This window comes from Zonotrichia albicollis, chromosome 11 (genome assembly GCF_047830755.1).
Source record: "Zonotrichia albicollis isolate bZonAlb1 chromosome 11, bZonAlb1.hap1, whole genome shotgun sequence".
Taxonomy (NCBI): Eukaryota; Metazoa; Chordata; class Aves; order Passeriformes; family Passerellidae; genus Zonotrichia; species Zonotrichia albicollis.
The window spans coordinates 15,351,459-15,370,560 of record NC_133829.1 but is presented as its reverse complement, the minus strand read 5'-3'; the positions used below and the strand labels follow the sequence as shown (position 1 = coordinate 15,370,560).

General features: G+C 42.5%; 2 protein-coding genes across 8 annotated transcripts in view; both read left to right on the top strand.

The window, feature by feature from the left end:
* Nucleotides 1-14,001, top strand: part of TBC1D2B (TBC1 domain family member 2B) — a 31,561-nt gene extending 17,560 nt beyond the window's left edge. For all 5 annotated transcript variants that reach the window (XM_074549499.1, XM_074549498.1, XM_074549500.1 and 2 more), the window contains 8 exons: nucleotides 663-1,055; nucleotides 2,358-2,468; nucleotides 3,394-3,587; nucleotides 4,448-4,942; nucleotides 6,021-6,138; nucleotides 6,842-7,027; nucleotides 7,370-7,491; nucleotides 10,049-14,001. In XM_074549499.1, coding sequence (XP_074405600.1) covers nucleotides 663-1,055; nucleotides 2,358-2,468; nucleotides 3,394-3,587; nucleotides 4,448-4,942; nucleotides 6,021-6,138; nucleotides 6,842-7,027; nucleotides 7,370-7,491; nucleotides 10,049-10,244 — 1,815 coding nt within the window. In that variant the 3' untranslated portion in view covers nucleotides 10,245-14,001. The remainder of the gene's footprint in view (nucleotides 1-662; nucleotides 1,056-2,357; nucleotides 2,469-3,393; nucleotides 3,588-4,447; nucleotides 4,943-6,020; nucleotides 6,139-6,841; nucleotides 7,028-7,369; nucleotides 7,492-10,048) is intronic.
* Nucleotides 14,002-17,587: 3,586 nt separating this feature from the next.
* The window catches only part of DAPK2 (death associated protein kinase 2), a 38,418-nt gene continuing 36,903 nt past the window's right edge, over nucleotides 17,588-19,102 (top strand). Inside the window, exon 1 of one of the 3 annotated variants that reach the window (XM_074549494.1) lies at nucleotides 17,588-17,721. The gene's annotated coding sequence lies outside the window, so the exon portion shown is untranslated. Of the gene's footprint in view, nucleotides 17,722-17,821; nucleotides 18,422-19,102 lie in introns of those variants that run through there. The other 2 variants (XM_074549497.1, XM_074549495.1) reach the window with 2 other exon arrangements.

The window sequence follows — 19,102 nt, the reverse complement described above, 5'->3', positions numbered from 1 at the left end:
TAGGCATTATCTTTCCTAGGAGTACATTTGAGTTTCTGAGCCTGCTGCTGTGGGAAATATCACCGGTCTAGTGCAACACTTCATTCACAGCTGCTTCTGTTTTAATAAGAAGAAAAACGGTGTCTTAGGTGGTCATTTCTGTGGCAAGACTTTCTAAACAGCCTTTCACAGACTTCCTTTTTGACAAAGCAGAGTTTGTTTTTTACCTCCTTTTATTTTCTCCACATCCGTTAGAGAAGAGAGCTCTTAGTTACCTTTGCTTTTTCCATTCTGTAGTGATTTCCTGTCAACTTTTTGGGCTTGAGCCTCTTCCTGTTCACCCTACAGCAGGATGCCTCTCTTGCAAGCAAGGCTTTTTTCAGCTTCCAACAGCTGCTGGGCCTCAGCTGTTCACTCCTTTTCCTTAACCTGTTGTAGCTATTTCAGGCAGGATCCTTAGCTCAGTGAAGGACACTGAAGCCATCTCTGTAGGCCAGTCATTGTAAGGTGTTAGCCTGCTAGAAATCATGTCATAAAGTGTTTCCTTTTCTCTTTAAAACTCTAGCATGAGGTCTTAACCCATTGCAGAAACTTAATTTTGCTTAGTCTTAGATTTCTGTGCTATAAAATTTAGAAACTTAAAATTTCATCAGCTTTTTTTGCTGTTGTTTTGTAATTCTCAGGAACTTGTTCGACTTCTGCAGCAAACAGTCCGATCTTCCCAATATGACAAATACTTTGCAAGCCGCCTTTGTGAGGGGGTTCCCAAAGATACATTAGAGCTGTTGCACCAAAAAGATGACCAGATTTTGGGCCTCAATAATCAGCTTGAAAAGCTAAATCTGGAAAAAGATAGTCTCCAGCAGGAAGTCAAGAATTTGAAGTGTAAAGTTGGAGAACTCAATGAACGGCTGGGAATGTTGATGGAAACTATTCAAGCTAAAGATGAAGTCATCATGAAACTCTCGCGTCAACTCAGCGAATGTGAGGACAGCACATCCTCTCAAAGTGGAGCAATGCATTCCCCCACGGCCACCTGTACTAATAAGGAGCTACAGGAACTGGACAGACTAAAAGTAAGAGCACTGTCTCTGTCTTGATGCATTTCTTCTGTCTGTAAAAGTACTTTTTAGTCTGCTGTACTTTGAGATCACTGCAGCAGCTCCCTAGGACACTCATCAATGGAGGCTTTCTCAGCTTGGAACCTCACTTGGAGCTGTCATGTGACAATCTAACCAGAACTTCCTTCCCTTGGGCCATCTCTAGTGCAGGGCTATACTTTCAGTAAATCAATCATTGGTGTGGAGCAGAAGAAATGTAAGAAATAATGAAAGGAACAGGAAGGATTAAGGGTAAAAGGAAAATACAAGCATGGAAAATACAAACAAAAAGAAAGCTTGCTTTGGTTTTTTTTTTTTTAAATATAACCCTAACTGACTGAGGCTTTGGTGTGAGCTAGGTTGCCAGCTAGTGGGCAACAAAGAGCATGTGGAAAAGCAAAGGGAGGCTCTGAGGAGCCAAAAAAAGAGGGAGATGTATACGAACCTGTTTTACTAAAGCTGCTACAGCTCCTACTAATGCTTTATTTTTATTCTGTAACATACCTCTCAGAATGTGTCACAAGTTCTTAATGAAGTTACTGAAGTTATCCCCTTTGCTCTAAAAAGGCTTTTTTGTCTTCGCGTAAATTTGTATTTCAAATTGATTAATGCTCCAAAGCATTTGGAATATAAATAAGTTGCTCAAAATATGCTTAAACATATATAGTTTTCTTTCTTATATGTGAGCCTGGTAAGTTTTAGTAAATGAAGTTGAAGCCAGAAGTCAGTGGTGTTGGCAGAAAGCAGTCAGGGCTGGTGGGTGCTGGGGAGTGGGAGGGTCTGTGGCTGTGGGAGGTGCCGGCCTCGTCCCACAGGCTCAGCTTTCAGAGGCCGTGTTTGCAGCCAGGACTGAGTGGATTAGGCAGGGAAAGTCGTTGTTAAGGATTTCTCTTTCTACGAGGCAGACATGAAACTTTTTCTGTTAATGAGGCCTTCTGAGGGTGGTGAAAACCCAAGGGACGTTCATCCCATTTTTTGCGTTGCTGTGGCCTCTGGGATGGGCTCAGCCTGCAGTGCCTGCTCTCCCTGCCTGTCCCTGACAGCAGCCAGCTGCCTTCTGCAGGCACTGGAGCACTGGGAGGGATGCAGGTGAGGCACAGCACCACCCTGTGCTCATATTTGGCATGTGTATTTCATTTACATGAAGTCTGAAAATAATATTTGATTTGTGCCTGATATTTTTAATTAAAATCCTATTAGTAGCTGCTGTTTCTATGCTCTAAGGCGATCTTCATCTGACAAGCATAATCCACTTTGTTTTTTTTTTTTTATCAACAGGACAATCTTCAGGGTTATAAGACCCAGAATAAATTTTTAAATAAGGAGATTTTAGAACTTTCTACTCTACGAAGAAATGCAGAAGCAAGAGAGAGAGAATGGCAGGCAAAGGTCAGCATGTTCTCACTTGGCAATGTCTAAAGCAGTTTTCCATACTTTAGCCATAAATCTACCCAGGAAATGGAGCCATTTAAATGTATTAAATATGATAGCTTAAAAAAAAAAGCCCTCTCAGTCCTTACAGACCAATCTTTCTGAATGGATTGTCGAAAGAAGTAATTGTTTTTAAAATTGTGTGACCCAGTGGATCATTTTGATAACTTATGAACAAAGGCATGTACATGTCTGAAAACATTGTTTCCTCAGAATTAAGAGTGTAATGATTTTTTTTAAAGGTCAGGGACAGGATGTGTAAGGATTGGTAGGTCACTATGCAGCTTTCTCCTGAGCACAAAGGATGACTATGGTATAGTGAATGTCATTTCTGTCTACATGAATTTGAGCGTAGAGATGTTGCAGGTAAATAATAATAAAGATTTCCAGTGCTTGGGGTTAGGGAAGATGTGCTCATCTGTAACTAAGGCTAGATACCTGTAGCTGGTTCAGTAGGCTTTGCTTTCAGTTGTTTGGAAGCCATGCACTCGGTGGCCAGGCTTAAATGTATTTTTGGCATAGAGGTGTGTGCTTACAGTTCTTACATGCTATTACCTAACTCATGTGCCACTTGAGTTGTCCTTGTTCAAACATGCACAGACTAAAGCTGCTAAAATGCAACCAGTTTGTTCTTTTAAAGTATTTCATACAATGCAGTGATAATTAAGTTTTGCTCAGAATTTCCATATGCAAAAATACGTGTGATGGAAAATATCTGGTCTACTATGCTGCCTTATGTTACAAAAATGGGAAAGTTAAGGTGGCTGTTCTTGACTTAGATGTTTCTAAGCAGCATAAACCAAGAGAATAGCATTGAGCCAGGTTTTAAAAGAAATGTAGTACAAAGTGTCTGAAGATTTGTATCATGTATTGTTTTCTGCAGTATACCAGCTTAGAAGCCAAACTCTGCCAGATTGAAAGTAAATACTTGATCTTGCTTCAAGAAATGAAAACTCCTGTTTGCTCTGAGGATCAAAGTCCTGCTAGTGAGGTTATCACACAGTTACTGGAAGATGCCTTGAAAGCAGAACCTAATGAACAACCAGAACAAGCATTTTTCAAACCCCACCTGGTCAGGTAGTTTGGTCCTGTTGAATTAAATGTATGTGTGTCTTGGCCAGTGGGCTCTGTTATAACACTGGAAAACACAGTGAGAACGTATTTGCAGGTTTGGGTTATTTATTGTATTTCCCTTCATTAATGATGGAATAGTCTTGAAATCCTTTTAGCTGTATAAAAGCATTGTCTTGGGGAGGATCTGGTGCAGGTGGAGATGCAGATTGAGGTGTGGGTGGTCTAATCTGGAAGATGGGGCCACAAGCCTGGTGGCACCAGCCAGGCGAGGGACACTGGGAGACACAGTGAGGAGGAGGAGGAGGGCTGTGAAGACTTGGACTGGAATGGGTTAAAGGCCTGGGATTGGCACCGTGGCACAGCCCAGGCTGTGTCTGTGTGCCTTGAATGAAGTGTTCTATGGAGCCTGAGCCCTGCTGAGGGGTGGAAGCTGTGAGGAAAGCTGGCCTGGCTGGGAGTGTGGGGTGAGCAGGAGCTGAGCAGGGACTGTCCCAGTCTCTGCTGGGAGTCAGAAATGGTCCCACTGGGAAGTTTCACTGACACATTTATTCATTAATTGAGGTGCAATATCGAACTTAGACAAAGGTATTGCCCTATAGCTGCTGAGGAGATGGGTACATTCCAACTCAACCATGTTGTTAAATAAATTGCTTACTTTGTGTAGTAATATATACAGGAACATGGGCACCAAATCTTTTGTATGTGGAATTGTACAAGTAATTGTTAAATAAAGAATATACTTCAGAAAAATGTTTAATAAGAAGAACTTGAGAGCTATGGAGTGTAGCTTTGTGGTGGGAACTTGAGAGCTTCTGGGCTACAGAACATATTTTTAAAACCTTTTTTCTTCCTCTCCATTACAGCGAATATGATATATATGGTTTTCAGACTATCCCAGAGGATGATGATGAGGAGAAACTAGTAGCAAAATCACGAGCTCTGGACTTGAGATCACTTTCACTGACTGAAAATCGAGAGATCTCCACAGGAGTGAAATGGGAGAACTATCTTGCAAGCACAATGAACAGAGAGATGATGCGCTGTGTGGAACTGAAGAACCTTATTCGCTCTGGAATCCCACATGAGCACCGCTCCAAGATGTGGAAATGGTGTGTCAATCTCCATGTTAAAAAGTTCAAGGACAGTGCAGTACCTGGCTACTTCCAAATCTTGCTTCAAAAAGCTCTGGAAAAACCAAATCCCGCATCCAAACAGATTGAGTTGGATCTCTTGAGGACTTTGCCAAACAACAAACATTACTCCTCCCCCACGTCTGAAGGGATCCAGAAGCTGCGAAATGTGCTGCTGGCATTTTCCTGGAGAAATCCTGATATAGGATACTGCCAAGGGCTCAACAGGTAAGGTTTTGCTTATCTTGGTTAGTAACTATGCAGTGGAACACTTAATGAGCCTTTCAAATCCCATGTATAGCAACATGGTTTTGAACAAGAGTTTGCCTTACGGATTATATGCCCATAATTTAAAATAAATAAATAACTATCACATTTTTTAAACCAATGAAAAAAGCAGTTGACCTGGATAATAAATTTTGTAAAATCAACTTGGCATCAAAACTGGAACTGGAATTAAGAAATGAGCTACTCAAATGTAGGTTTACATTGACTTCATGTCAGTTGTAGGGGATTGTGTTGCTTTTTTGTGTGAGAATTTGTTAGGTTTGTTTCTTCTTTTAAAGCAAGCAGAAAAAAATGCTTGAAAGCTGTTTTCATATTGTTAAGACTACACATTTCAGCATTTTCCACTGATGTCTTCAATCAGAATTGCAGAATTTAAAGGGGATTCTTGTGTTACAATGCTAAGAAAAAAATCTGATTTGTTGCAGTTGCCTTTACCAGAATAGCTTTGCTACTTGGAGATCTGTAGTAAATGAAGGTGCTGCTTGAAGCAGGTGTGTTGATCTAACACCCTGTCTCATCCCCATGATGCAATACTATAGATGTCCACTTGTGCACTATTTTATGTACTAGCACAGTACTCAGAGCAGCTTTGTCTTTTGAAAGAGCACTGAAGAAGTAGTAGAATAGAAGCAGTGAGTCATGTAGTAGAAGTGGTGGGGTGGTGGTGGTAGCAGTAGTAGTAATGTGGAAACCTCCACCTAACACCCTTAGGATAAATATCTCCTTTCTAAACTAGACTCTCTGTTTAGAGGGCTCTTAAAATGGGCAACACCAACACTTCAAGAAATTTTTAGATCAAGTTTTTGCCTTTTTCTGTTTTTTTACTTAGCTGAATACAAATCCTTGGTGTGGCTGAGAAGGCATGGCTTTGCCCCATCTTAAACTTCATCAAGTTTTGCTGTTCAGTGCTCTGCTGTTGATACATTTATCTCTGCTGAACAGATAAAAATACTGTAATGTTTCTTACTATAGTTTGTGTCTTTAATAACCTTCTCCTCCAAATAAACCCTGTTTTCAGGTTGGTAGCAATTGCACTTCTGTACTTGGAACAGGAAGATGCTTTTTGGTGTCTGGTAACAATAGTGGAAGTCTTCATGCCTCGTGATTATTATACCAAGACACTGCTGGGATCCCAGGTATGAGCTCTGCTGGGATAAAGTCTGGTCCTGCTGTGAATTGGGGTCTTGTTTTTAGCCAGTCAACAGCTTTCCTCTACAACTATATGATGGGCCTCTTTGGAAGGGGATGGGAATGGAGTTGACCAGGGTGGGTTCCAAACACAAGGACCCTTGTTTGGACAAGGACTCTAACAGGGAGATAGTTGTTCAGTGTCCTGCTTAGAGTCCTTAACCCCCCTTCTCATTGATAGCTTCAGAACCCTGAGCTGTATTATCGTTCCTTTCCTCACATTTGGGGGAATGGTGGTGCTCTGGGGGAGGGTGGGGTGAGAATGCATTTGCAGTGCTGTGGGCAGTAGCCACTGTAGCATTCCTGCTTCCAGGTGATGCTCTGGTCCAGGCTGCCTTCTCCAGCCGAGTGTTTGCCCAGCATTCTCTCTGCTCCTGTGCTCCTGCTGCACTGGTGACCAGTACAGGAACACCCCACCTGTGTTGGAGGAGCCTTGTGAGGCTGGGGCTGGGTTGAGAAGCAGACAAGGGCAATCTGCAGTGGGGTAGCTGTCTGTGCTTTGGGTGGATCTAGCTTGGAAGTGTGAGGTAGACAATCCTGGGTTTCCTGGTTACCTCTGGAAAAACTTGCACTTGCAGATTGGTAACAGCCTTGTTCTGAATGATGTGCTGTTCAATTGGAACAATAACACTCTATTTGTCATCTCTTTAGGTAGATCAGCGAGTGTTTAAGGATTTATTGAGTGAGAAGCTTCCACGACTACACTCTCATTTTGAACAGTATAAAGTTGATTATACTCTCATCACTTTCAACTGGTTTCTTGTGGTTTTTGTGGACAGCGTGGTTAGTGACATCCTTTTCAAAATCTGGGACTCCTTCCTCTATGAGGGACCAAAGGTGAATTTACTGGGCTGAGTTTGTTCATTTGTTACCTGATAACAAAGCACTGTGGTGTTACTGAGTGTGGGGCTAAAAGGAGGTTGCTTTGCAAAACTCCTGTTAGTTAAAATGACATCTAGGAAAAAAACAAGGGAGGAACTATGCATAACCATTCAAAGCATTTTCCAGCTTTTGGAAATAGGGGCTGGGGCAGGGAAGGGAGATAGAGAGGGATGTGACTGAAGGGCTTAAGTGCAGCCTGTGCATGAGGAACTCTTGTTGGGGGTTTATAAAGATGGTCATGAGACTCGGTGTATTCTGTACTTACAAAGTACCAAATATTACATGTACTCTTATCAGGTAATATTCCGATTTGCCCTGGCACTGTTTAAGTACAAAGAAGAGGAAATCTTAAAGCTGCAAGATTCAATGTCTATTTTCAAGTACCTTCGCTATTTCACACGCACCATCCTTGATGCCAGGTGGGTAACTCACACTGGGGTGGCTCTGAGGGACTTGTAGTGTTTCATGGGTGATGTCTGTCTTGTGGCTTTGCTGTTGTTTTCATCTAGATCCTGATTCTTATATAAAGCAACTAGAGATGCAACCAACTGCCAGGATTTGTCATGAGCACTTTTATCTAGCAGAGACAAATCAGAAGTGATGTAGGCTTAAATGGTAATTTTTGCTTGTGAAGGAAATTACCTTGTTTAGGTGTTATATCATGGTAGCAACAGGTCAGAATTTCAACCACAGATGAAGTTTCCCTCTATATTGCAGATGTAACTTGTTACTAAAATGTTTTATGATAAATAAAAATACATCCTGGCTCAAGCAGTAAAGATGTGAGCCCTGTCCCCCACAGCTTAAATCTCTTATATATGGTTAATGGAGAGCTCTTGCCACATAGTTCCAACTGGTTTAAAGATATACTTGGAAGCAGAGAATAAATACAAATTAGATACTTTTCTTGTCTTCAATCCTTGCATAGGACTTAGAGTTTGTAAATTGGGGTCTAATGTTTTTAGATTCCTGTTTTCAAGACTGTAGAGCAGCACGTTAATCTTAAAAAGAATACTGGGGTTGGTTTAATGTCTGAAAATGTTTTGCACATCTTTTGAAGCTCATTAATTTTCAATTTAGAGAAAAACTGTATATTGAAATCTGAGACTTTTTTTTAATGTGATGAATTTCACAAAAATTGAGGCTTATACTTTGACTTCTGTTGCAAGAGCACTATTATTTTTACTTCTTATGTTTCAGTTTTGCCTGGAGAGAAGATAAAGCTGAATAAGCTTGTGCTTGAAAGGGATTGCTGGAATTGACGCAGAGAGAGAAAAAAATTAATTTTTTTGCTCTTACCTAATCCAAACAAAATTTTGATATTTAATCAGAGTTGAAGTTTTGGCTTTCCATTCTTTTTCCACTTGTGGAAATGATGTCCTGATTCTCCTGTCTAAACTTTCTGGTGCTGAAATAACCTTTTTTAAAGATTTCTGAAATTGCTGAGTTTGGTGTTAACAAAATGAACTAATTAGGGATCATTGAGGGATGGGGAGTTCGAGCGAGGACAGAATTCAGTACATCAAAGATGTTTGCAGTACAAATATGCTCTGTGCTGATCTGTAAGTTTCTGCCTTTTGGGGTTTTAAGAGTGGAAGCAGTGCAGTGCCACCTAGGGAATATGGATTTGCCTGCTAGGACTGACAAGACAGAATTCAAACTGCCTGTTTTCTTATTCTGCCATGTTTGTACAAGTTTTACATCATCAACATTTGAGCAGTACAGGAGCACGTAGAATGAGGCCTTTCTTGAAATGGACAAAAACTGATCCTGTTGTAGAGGAAAATTCAGAAATACTTATTTGTATAGGATTCATGGATGTTCTGAATGGTTAAAATCATTCTGCACAGAGTTTCTAAGTTCAAACTCTGTAGAAAGAGAGATGTCTCTACAGACACGTGCATAATTACATTCCAGTTACAGGATGTCATGGCTGGTTTTTGTGCAGAGCCATGGCATGTTGTGCACAGGTAGAGAAGCTGCTGGAATATCTTCTGTGTAGAAATGGCAGGAAATCATTCCTTGGTCACTCAAAAATACAAACCTACCATTAAATAAACTAAGACAACTAAAGAAAAAAGAAGTTTTCTTAATATTTATTTATTTAATTTATTCAAATAGAATAAATTAAATACTCCAGTTCCCCTTTTTTCCTTAGAAAACAAAGATGGTTTTGGGTGTAGATCAGCGATAATGATGTAGTTGGATGCAGTCTCTTTGGACTGATTAGACTGAGCAGTTGCTGGGTTTGCTGGGGCTGCAGGATGGTATGGTGCAGTGTGACTCTGCAAGGGGGCTGGATCCTCTGTGGTGCTTCTCATTGAGCCCTGACAAGTTTGACTTGACACTGGTCTGGAGATCTCTGTGCTCCAGCCAGCAGAACCCCCAGAGCATTCTCACTGTGTTGGAAGCTTTAGCTTGTCCACATTCTTTATTATCCTTGTCCTTGTGTGTGTTGTCCCTGGCTTTCTCTGGTCTCTTTAGCTTGTCCACATTCTTTATTATCCTTGTCCTTGTGTGTGTTGTCCCTGGCTTTCTCTGGTCTCTTGATTGTCAGGTTATCTTGGTTAAGTGGAGAGCTGAGTGGTTTGGGATTGAAGGAGCTGCTGTGGGTTCTATAGAGGAAATGATCCAATCTGTGTGGGTAGCTGGATGTACTGAGCATCCAAGTGTAGCCAGGGAAGCTCTGATGACCCAAGCTTATGTCTTCTGCTCAGCATTTCAAGGCTGTGATCTGTGTAGCAGAGTTTACATGTGACTTGGAGAACTCCTGAGTGTTTGATTACATTCTATCTCTTGAAATAACCTTAAGGCTGAATGCTTTATAGAAGTTTCTTGAAATATTGATAACATCTGAGACCTATTGAGTGTGAAAGAGACTGGAGATATGTCACATATGATAAATGTTGATATGGATGAAGTTTAAAAGCCCACCAAATATGAATGATTGTCTTCTGCTATTGTGTAATCTTGCAGGAAGCTGACTGCTATTGCTTTTGGAGACCTGAACCCTTTTCCCTTACGCCAGATCAGGAACCGCAGGGCCTATCACCTGGACAAGGTGCGCCTGGAGCTCACGGAGCTGGAAGCCATCCGCGAGGACTTCCTGCGAGAGAGAGAGACCTGTGCAGAGAAAAGGGACCTTATTAGTGATGATGAGGAGGATAGCTGAAACTGCTTAATGTAAACTGTTCTTTGGGATCATGACCAAAGTGAGTTCACCTCCAAAACGCTTTATTAATCCTGTGAAACAGAATGTAAACTCGTCGCTTTTGGAAATATGCGGGACAGATTTCCAAATCCCAGCACTTTCAGAAATACCACTTAGTATGGAGGCCAAACACTTCTGTTTACATTTATGTTCCTGGAATAATTTGTAGAGCACTTAATATCTGTCTCTGTTTAGTCAATCAGCTGAATTGACAGTTGTTTACCCACAGTGCACCATTAGTGCCTGGATGTGGAACAATAAGAAAAGTCCATGCTCTGTTACATTCATTGTCATTCTGAGTTTAGGGGTTTTTTGATGTAATCATGTTTATCATAGTGCAGGCTCAATGTGAGAGGACATCCATATTTCTTGGATTCAGATTGGCTCCATCCAGCCTTTCTTGAGGTAGCTAACCAGAAAACCATGGGATGAAGATTCCTTTGTCTTTTCCAAAGTGTCATGCAATGGATCACCAAACAGAACCCTTGAATATATGTACTCTAAAGTAAAGGTAAAAGAAGTACCTATTTCTGTCACTGCCTGTCGAGTGTGTACTGAAACAGTGGTAGCAAACATCATTTCTACTTTTCAGAGCAGCTGTGTTGATAAAGATTCTCATTAATGGAAAGGGGTTTATAGATCAAACTCTCTTTAATCAATTTTATTTGTATTCACTGTTTTGATTTCAATGGTTTAAAAAGGCCACAACCAATCTCCAGATACTATGGAGGAATGGAGCTTGTCACAGGAGTACCATGTTTTAGGAGCTAATTTCTTGCATATTTGTTGGAGGGTTGTTTTGTTATGGCTTTTTGTTTCTATGAGGTTTTTTTTTGTTGTTTTTTTTCCCTTTTCTTTTAATGCTTCTTCCTCTTTAAGACCTAAGGTGAAGTCTTGCTCTTTAAGAAGAAACACAGCATTCTTTCTGAGTGATTGTAGAGCTATTGTACAATAGTGGTAGTGACTGGGTTCATAAAATATTTATCAATCAGTCAAAAGAAACCTAAAGATCACAACATGCACACGGGAACTGAAGATCCTTTTTCAACAGAAAAATGCAATATTCTCCTAATGTACTCAGCTTTACTGTGTGTTGGATGCACTTCCTGCGAGACAGCTGTAAGGAGCAACATCTGGCTTGTTGGGCTATAGTGATTCTGCTGTGGAAATGTTACTTGGGACCATTTTCTCTCCTTTGGTGACTATAGCAGTATTCATAAGTGGTTCTTGGGAGAAGGATGGTTTTTCTTTCTTGCTGGGTATTCTCTGGACTTTTGCAATGTTTTTTCTTGAACTGTTGGATTTTCAGAATGTTGTATTGACTACAGTGTGTCATGATAAATCTAGGATTGAAATACTAGGCAGCAAATCACCAAGCTCTGGGGAAGTGGTTAATTTGCAAAAAAGAAAATTAATCATTGGGAAGAATGAAGTGCATCAAGCTTGTATTTTGTCCTTTGGTTTGTTTTTCTAGAAGTAGTAGTACTTTATTTGGTATAATCATGTAACTGTTTTAGTCAACTTAAGTGGGGGCAGAGAGAAATCCTGCTTCTGTTTCACAGCACTTTTAAAAAAAATTTAGATAATGTAGTTGTAGCCTTCTCCAAGTAAGCATATTATAAGTTAGTTTATATGGAAGGGAACTATTTAATCAGAGGTGAAATTGTAACTTAGAGGACTACTTTTGATATAAAAATTTATACTTCCTGTACGACACATAATTTTTTACCTAGCCAGCAAATCCTTGCCAATAAGGAACGGATGATGTGATCATCTGGATTTGTATGTTACTAGTCTTCTGAGATGTCCCCTATGTTGTCTGTGGTAGGCAGTAGCTAGGGATTTTTTTCTAATTCCTTAGTTACTTTTGGTTATGTACTGGAGGGCAGGGTTTTGATATTATTGCATGTACTGTATTCTTTTTCTGCTTACAATCAGTATTTGAATACAAAAATGGGACCAGGTTTTCTAATTTTCTAGTTATGCTGTCTTGGTTTTGAAAGAGCTGGTCTCTAAATCAATATGTAATGCAGGCTTTTTGTTTGTATGTTTGTTTTAATGATGTTGTCAAATGCTAAATGATTTTTTTTTAAGGTGAAGATCTTCCTTTCAGTGACCATGAGTGAAATATTAAGGTAAAGAATATAGATACATGTACTTACCCTATTTCTACGATCCATTTTTCTTTGGCTTTGAGTCTTCACTATGAACTAGTCCTGTGACTTGAGGAGATGTTGTCTGACTATTCCATTGGAGGGTTTGGGTTGTGAAGATAAGGCTAAGCTTGAGGCAACGGTTCAGGAAGTTCTTTCGCTGACAAAACACAACCTGCAATATTACAGGACCATTTTTGTTAGAGTTGTGCTGATGGTTCAGTTTGTGTGCATGTGTTGCTGTGTTTCATTCCATTAAGTTGTTTCCAGCTGTACAGTAAAGCTAAGTGGCTCTGTTTCTTCTGCCATGGAGTGACTGTTACCCCTGAATGGCAGGAATCCTGTGGAAATTGTGTTGTCTCTGGCTATTCTGTCAGCTTGCAGATAAGAAATGAGTCGATGCTGTTATGCTCAAGTCCCCAGCAAGCTGTTGGCTTCATTTTGTTAAGCCTTGCTTCTGATTTAGTGATGAGCTGAAAGGTCAAAAAATTGCAGAGGCTTCTCACCTCTGGCCACTAGAAGTCTCTGCCGGACCAAAATGAGATGTGTAGCAGGAACTAACATCAGGGGAGCTTGCCTTGCTTGCTCTTGCAAATGTCATTGTGTGACTCAGTTTTCTAGTGGTGCTTAAATCTGGTTCCCTTGGAGAGCAGTAACTCATTAGGCACATGCAGGATACACAGGCAGTATTTAAACCTGATGAAACCAGGCCAAAATTCCGTGCCTCAGTGGCCTGCCAAAGCTGAACTGCACGGTGCCCAAGAGTTTGTGCTTGTGTGTGAACTTCTGAGGTGGTGCATGAGGTTTAACCATTCATGCCAGCCAGAATGTGGGCAAGTGACCTGTTCATGCACATAAGAACCGCCAAAAAAATATTTTAACTTCAAGGCCTTGCACATAATGTGCAAAGAGTTCCTCATGTGTGGTTCCCAGAATATGTGATGTAACCCAAACCACTAAGTTGCATTGTGCAGAATATTCCTTCATCTCTGATCATGTGTGCATGGCTTCCTGGGGAAACTTTTCATTATTTTTAAAAGGGTCTATCATCTTCTGTTAAATAGGCAAAAAATTGGTGCACTACACCTCTAGTTATTGGAACTGCACAGTATTTCAGCTTGACCTGTACATGTTTACAGGTAGTGTTATCATTCAGTATTATCCCATTGTTTGGTGGTCTTCTTTTTACCTGCTATGTAATCAATAAAAAGGATTTTTCTGTTGCCCTTTTGGTGTCTTCTGTGAGAGAGTCTCCCCTTCCTTTCAATGTTTGTAAAGATGGTAAGATATTTCAGCAGAAAGGGAAAGATTTCTTTTCTTAGTTGTAAAACATCAGAAATGAATGAATGGTCTTAAATTTGACAGAGTTGGATGTTCAGACACATAACTGAGAGATGGCAAATTGATTAATTTAATGGAATTGTATAGCTGTTTAAGTGACTGTTCCCTTAAGTGCCATGTTAAACATCAGCAATATGCGGTACAAGAAATTTGAATCACAAACATAAGTGATGTTATCTTCAAGAAGATTGATGTAAAGCAAAAATAAATTGTTTATTACTTTATAGATTGCTCTGGTTCTTCTTCTTTTTTTCCTATACAGATGGAAATACCTGCAGGTGTCATCAGAATAAACCAGTGGTAGAGCTTGTATTTTTGTCTGATAATGAGGTGTGAGAGAATCTCTGTAAAGGAACATACATGTAAATTTGGCTTTGAAGCATGAAGATGTGAACTATAGACATGTTGCATGCAGGTGATGCTAACTGGTAAACTTGTCATTGGTGTCCTTCATTTCTTGGGAGAAGAGAGGTGGGGAGACAAAATTTGCATAAGTGTTCACAGGAATTTTCTGAATTGACACACTTTCTGGGAAACATTCGTATAATATCTCCTGGCACCCCAAAACCTTTTTTAGGAGGCTTGGTACTGATATTCTGACACAGTCTTTTGTATTTTGCTATTTTTTTGCTATTTTGAAAATTTCACCAAGTACTCCATTAATTTGGAAATCAAGTCTCAATATCTGTCTTTCAGATACGAATTTTGCACTTTGTAATTGCTTGAGTCCATTAAAGAGGGAATACCTCAGCTACTTCATGTTACTTCATAGCTAAGTGTAAGGGAGGAAGGAAGAAGAGTTGGGACATGACTGTAATTGCATTTCCAAGCCTGTCTTTGGTATCAGAGGTGAACAGTGCACAGTTCTTGTCCTCTGGCTCTGCTACAGAATGGCAAGCTGTTATAGGAGTAGATATTGGCACAGCTGGAAATCTGTTCAAAGGGGTTGCAAAACAGGATAGGGATCAGCAGTTGAGGCAGAGCACAACTATGGCCTAAAGACCTTGTGTGCTGTAGGCTGAAAATTTTAAGCCAGAGAAATAAACAGAAAATTCTGGGAAGAGTGCAGGGGGAGCAATGTCCTCCCATGGATACTTGGCATGTTTGGCTTGAGTAGGTTGTGTTGCCCTGAGCAGCTGCTGGGGCCTGCAAAAAACAGCTGAGACTCCCATTTGCTCCTTAGAACAAGATTTGAAGCATCTGCTTTCAGTGGGATTGCAGTACGGATGTGAGTGTGGCTGATGAATGTTAAAAACCCGGTTCCTAAAAAATGCATAACTCAGTATAAACACAGCTGGCCTGCTCTGAACTAAGAGCAAATACCTGCAGAGTCTCACTGCTCTGGCTGCCTTAGGGACACAGAGAACACTCTGAATCTGCTGGTATTACAAGGTATCAGGTGTTCCTTCTCTGGGATTTTCAGAAGTGCTAAACATAGCTTTCTTATCTGCAGCTCCTTGACCTCAACAGAAAGCAGAATCCATGTAGTGCTGAAGCTTTAAGAATTCCCACACATGAAGTACGTTGCCTCAGATAATGCAAAGGAAGGGTGTGCTCTGCTTTGGAAACTTCCCCCTGGATAACAAGGTAAAAGGTTCCATCAGAAGTTAGCAGAGTAGTGCTTTCACTGTGATTATCAGCTGTAAAAGCCACATTTGTCTTCAGTTCAAGGATGCCCACCTGTAGTGCCAGCTTTTCAGACCATGAGACTAGAAAGCAAAACTCAGGACTATATACTGAATGTGATTTTTAAAAACACAGTTATTAAAAATATATCTCTCCAGTAATTATAACATTCAATATTAGAATATGACTTTGGCCAACTAAGATTCCCCTGGTCTTGAGCAGCTGCATTCTGCCTTTCTCTCTCAAATGCAGTGTCCCTTTGGTATGTACAAAGCTGCTAGGTTGTGCAGTGAGTTGCCCCTCAGATGTCAGGTTTGAGCTCATGAATGGAATCAGTGATGTCTTCAGGCACTGTGATTGGTGGTTAAACTGTGGAATTTTTCTATTTGCCTGTTTTAAAAAGTGCAGGTGGTGTTCTTCTGGTTTTTAATCCTGGAACTCCCCCCTTGGAACATGTTTGGAACCCATAAGATGTGGGTTTCCTACTTTGTCACTTCTAAAGGAGGCTGGCAAATGTGTGGCTGCAGTGTTTGCTGGTGCTCTCTGCTTGAAACACTGCTCTGGTTTGAGTTGTCTTTCTTTCCCTGTATGCACATAAAGGCTTTTACCTTCATCCAAAGATGTTACAAAGAAGCCTTGAGTTAGTGTTTTACGGGTGAATAACAGAAGCATGAAAGTGCAACATCCTTCTTAGGCAGAACTTGTATTTGGGCTTGCAAACCCTATGGACATGGCAACAGGGGTGGGATTCAATCTACCTTCACTGCTCTTGGAAACCTTTATTCACAGTGAGTATATTCTTGGTCTAGGGAGAGCTTGTTGCTGTTTGAAAAGCAGCTCTAGCCTCTCAGGGTGTTTTGTTCCCTTCCTTGCAACTAGAAGCAAACAAAAGTGGTGGCCTTCCTCATGTGCCCTTTTGCTCTGAGAATTTTGTAGTATGATTGCTGTGACTTCCACGTGTTCATATCCTGTTGAGGAACTAAAGATGAGAAATTAAATATCTGTATTTCACGTTGAGAGAGTTCTGAATGCTTCCACTGCCCTTTGAAACATTTACTATTGCTCCCATTTCCTGTTCTCCACCCTGTGTAGTATCAGATGCAGCCACTTTCCTTTTGGAGTTGGAAGAGCTGGGTGGAACGTGTGGGCTGTGAACACCACTCCCAGGGCAGGCAATCAGGGGCACAGTTCATCCTCTTGACTTGGGACAAGCCAAGTTTCTTTTTAACTGTGATAATGAAAATCACTGCCTTTAGGTACTTGCCTAGAATAACTCACCCTTAAATTTATTCATACCATACTGCAGAGGAAAACATCCTGCTTATTTATGTGTGATAATTTGACATTGCCATTGTGTTACCTTAATCACATAGGGGATTGGAAGAGTGGGCAATCTGGTGCTTGTAATTTATTTTGAACATGCGAACAATCCCACTTTTTTATTCATCAGCAAATGACAGATAATAACTTGCCCAGAAGAAATGTAAGGAGACCTAAGAGTGTTTACTGTGATAACTGTGTGTCAAATAAAGCCGAAGAAAATCTAGTTTTACAGGTTTTGGGGATGTCTTTATGATAGGAGAGTTCACGGATGAAGGATGTCATTGTTGGAAGGCAACACTAGCACTACGGCAGCATGGGAAGCAGCATGGCAGAGGTTTGTTACAGTAGTGCATGTTACAGTATTAATTGAGCTGCACGGTGAGATCGGAGAGCCTGTGCTGTTCTTTGTCGCAGCGGTCTCTTGAAACAACCAGCAATTTCACTGGGTAATGGTGAGTTTCAGACCATGCAGTAACCAAATCTAGGCTTGTGTTTTAGCTTGTAGAGAATACAGAAAGAAGGCTTATACAACTCAAGTGCCTCTCCATTGGATTTGCCTTCTCAGACTTATTTTCTTAGTACTGCTTTCACATATCTTGTATGTACTAAAGGAAGGAAATGGGATTCTACATCTGAGATGTTCCCCGGTGAGCTTGGGTGAGCTGCGTTGAACTGGAAGGCTTTGGACCGGCCCAGCTTGAGGTGTCTGCATCCCATCAGGGGCGGTGCAGGTGTGGCACGGTCGGGGTGGTGCTGGGTGCCCCGCAGGCTGCATTACCCCACACTGCCGTAGACAGCATCGCTGTGGCCGGAGCGATGGTCCCGCTGCCCCTGCAGCCAGCCCGGCCCGTCCCCGCCCGCCCTCTCCTCACGGGGCTGCCCTGGGCGGGGCGCGGAGCCGAGCCCGTCCCTCAGGGCCCGCGGCGGGCGGGGCCCTGCGGCTCCTCGGCCCGGCCCGGCCCGACCCTGCGCGCTCCGGGAGCCCGGCGGACGCGGTAAGTGGGTGCTGCCCCCTCAGCTGGCAGGTTCCCTTCTCCGTGTTCCTCTGGGTCTGTCCCTTAGGCTGAGCCGCCCTCAGGGCGCTCCCGCTCCGTGTCCCGCCTGTGAGGGGTCGCGGTTGTGCAGCCCCTCTGGCCGGGCAGCTCCGGGGCCGCCGGCGGGTCCGTCCCGCGGGGCTGGGGCGTGCGGATCCTCAGGGCGTCTGCGCTGGCGCTGTGTGTGCCCGCAGCCGCCAGCCGGGGCAAAGGCAGCTCCCCGCAGCATCCCCGCCACGAGCAGCTGTCCCCGGCAGGTCCCACAGGGGCCGGGCAGTGCCGCGGTGCCACAAGTGCCCCTGTTGGTGTTACAAGCCGCTCGGTCTGGCGCGGTTACTGTCCGAGGCCATCGGGGACATTCAGCGAATGCTGTGCTCAACTTCCATCGTTTACCCGCAAGTTTCTTCCTGCCTTTTCCCTCAAGCAGCTTCACTTGGGTTTCTCTACACCTGTTCCTCTGGCCAGTGAGCCGGGGGTCCTGGAGCAGCACAGCGCGGTGGAGGGGACGGGTTTGGCTGGCCTGCATGCGTGTAGGGGACAGTCGAAGAAGGAAGATGTGAGTTAGAGAGTGAAAATGTGTGGCAATTGCTCCTGCTTTGACTGATCAGTCACCAGCTGCAAAAGGACCAAAATCACAGTGCTCACCTGCTTAATGCGTGAGGTAAAAGCTCATCGCTGGCCCTTTTTTGAAACATCAGCTGGTTTCAGGCTTTCCTGTGCCTTTCAATTGTGCAAGAAACAGAGATCGCAGAGGCAGGTTTCCCTTGACTTTGGGGCAGTGCTGTGAATGATGTGCAGCAGTAATCCTGGAAGGCGCCTCAGGGACGGGGACAGGCTCTGCCCGTGCCAATCCAGCGTGCCTGGCCTTGCGGGCTTCCCCTGCGCCCTGCGCGGCCGTCCGGGCTGTGCTCCCACCCTGCTCATCGCCCGAGCACGCCGGGCTTTGGCATCCCTGCGCTGGGCTGGCAGCTGGAATCAGCTGCAGAGCCAATGTGGTTTGTACGTGCGCTTGAAGCTGAGGCTTGGAAATAGCCTTGGGTCAATCGCTGCACATGTAATTACTGCAGGGTAAATTTGGGGGGTCAGAAACAGAGCCCTTGCGAGTTAGTGGCAGGAGCAGTGATTCCATATCACTGGGATTGAATGCTCAGATGGTCGGTGTGTTTTGTGTTCTTTATAGACACACAGTAGTAATAGTTGCCTTAATTTCCTGGCAGAAGTTTTAGGCTACTTTTGAAAGTGTTTCAGTGAAAATAAGGATTTGCTGAAACTGATAGAACTTTTAACTGAGCTACGCTTAATTGGAAGTAGAAGGTAAAACGCACTTGGGTTGTTTGGGGGT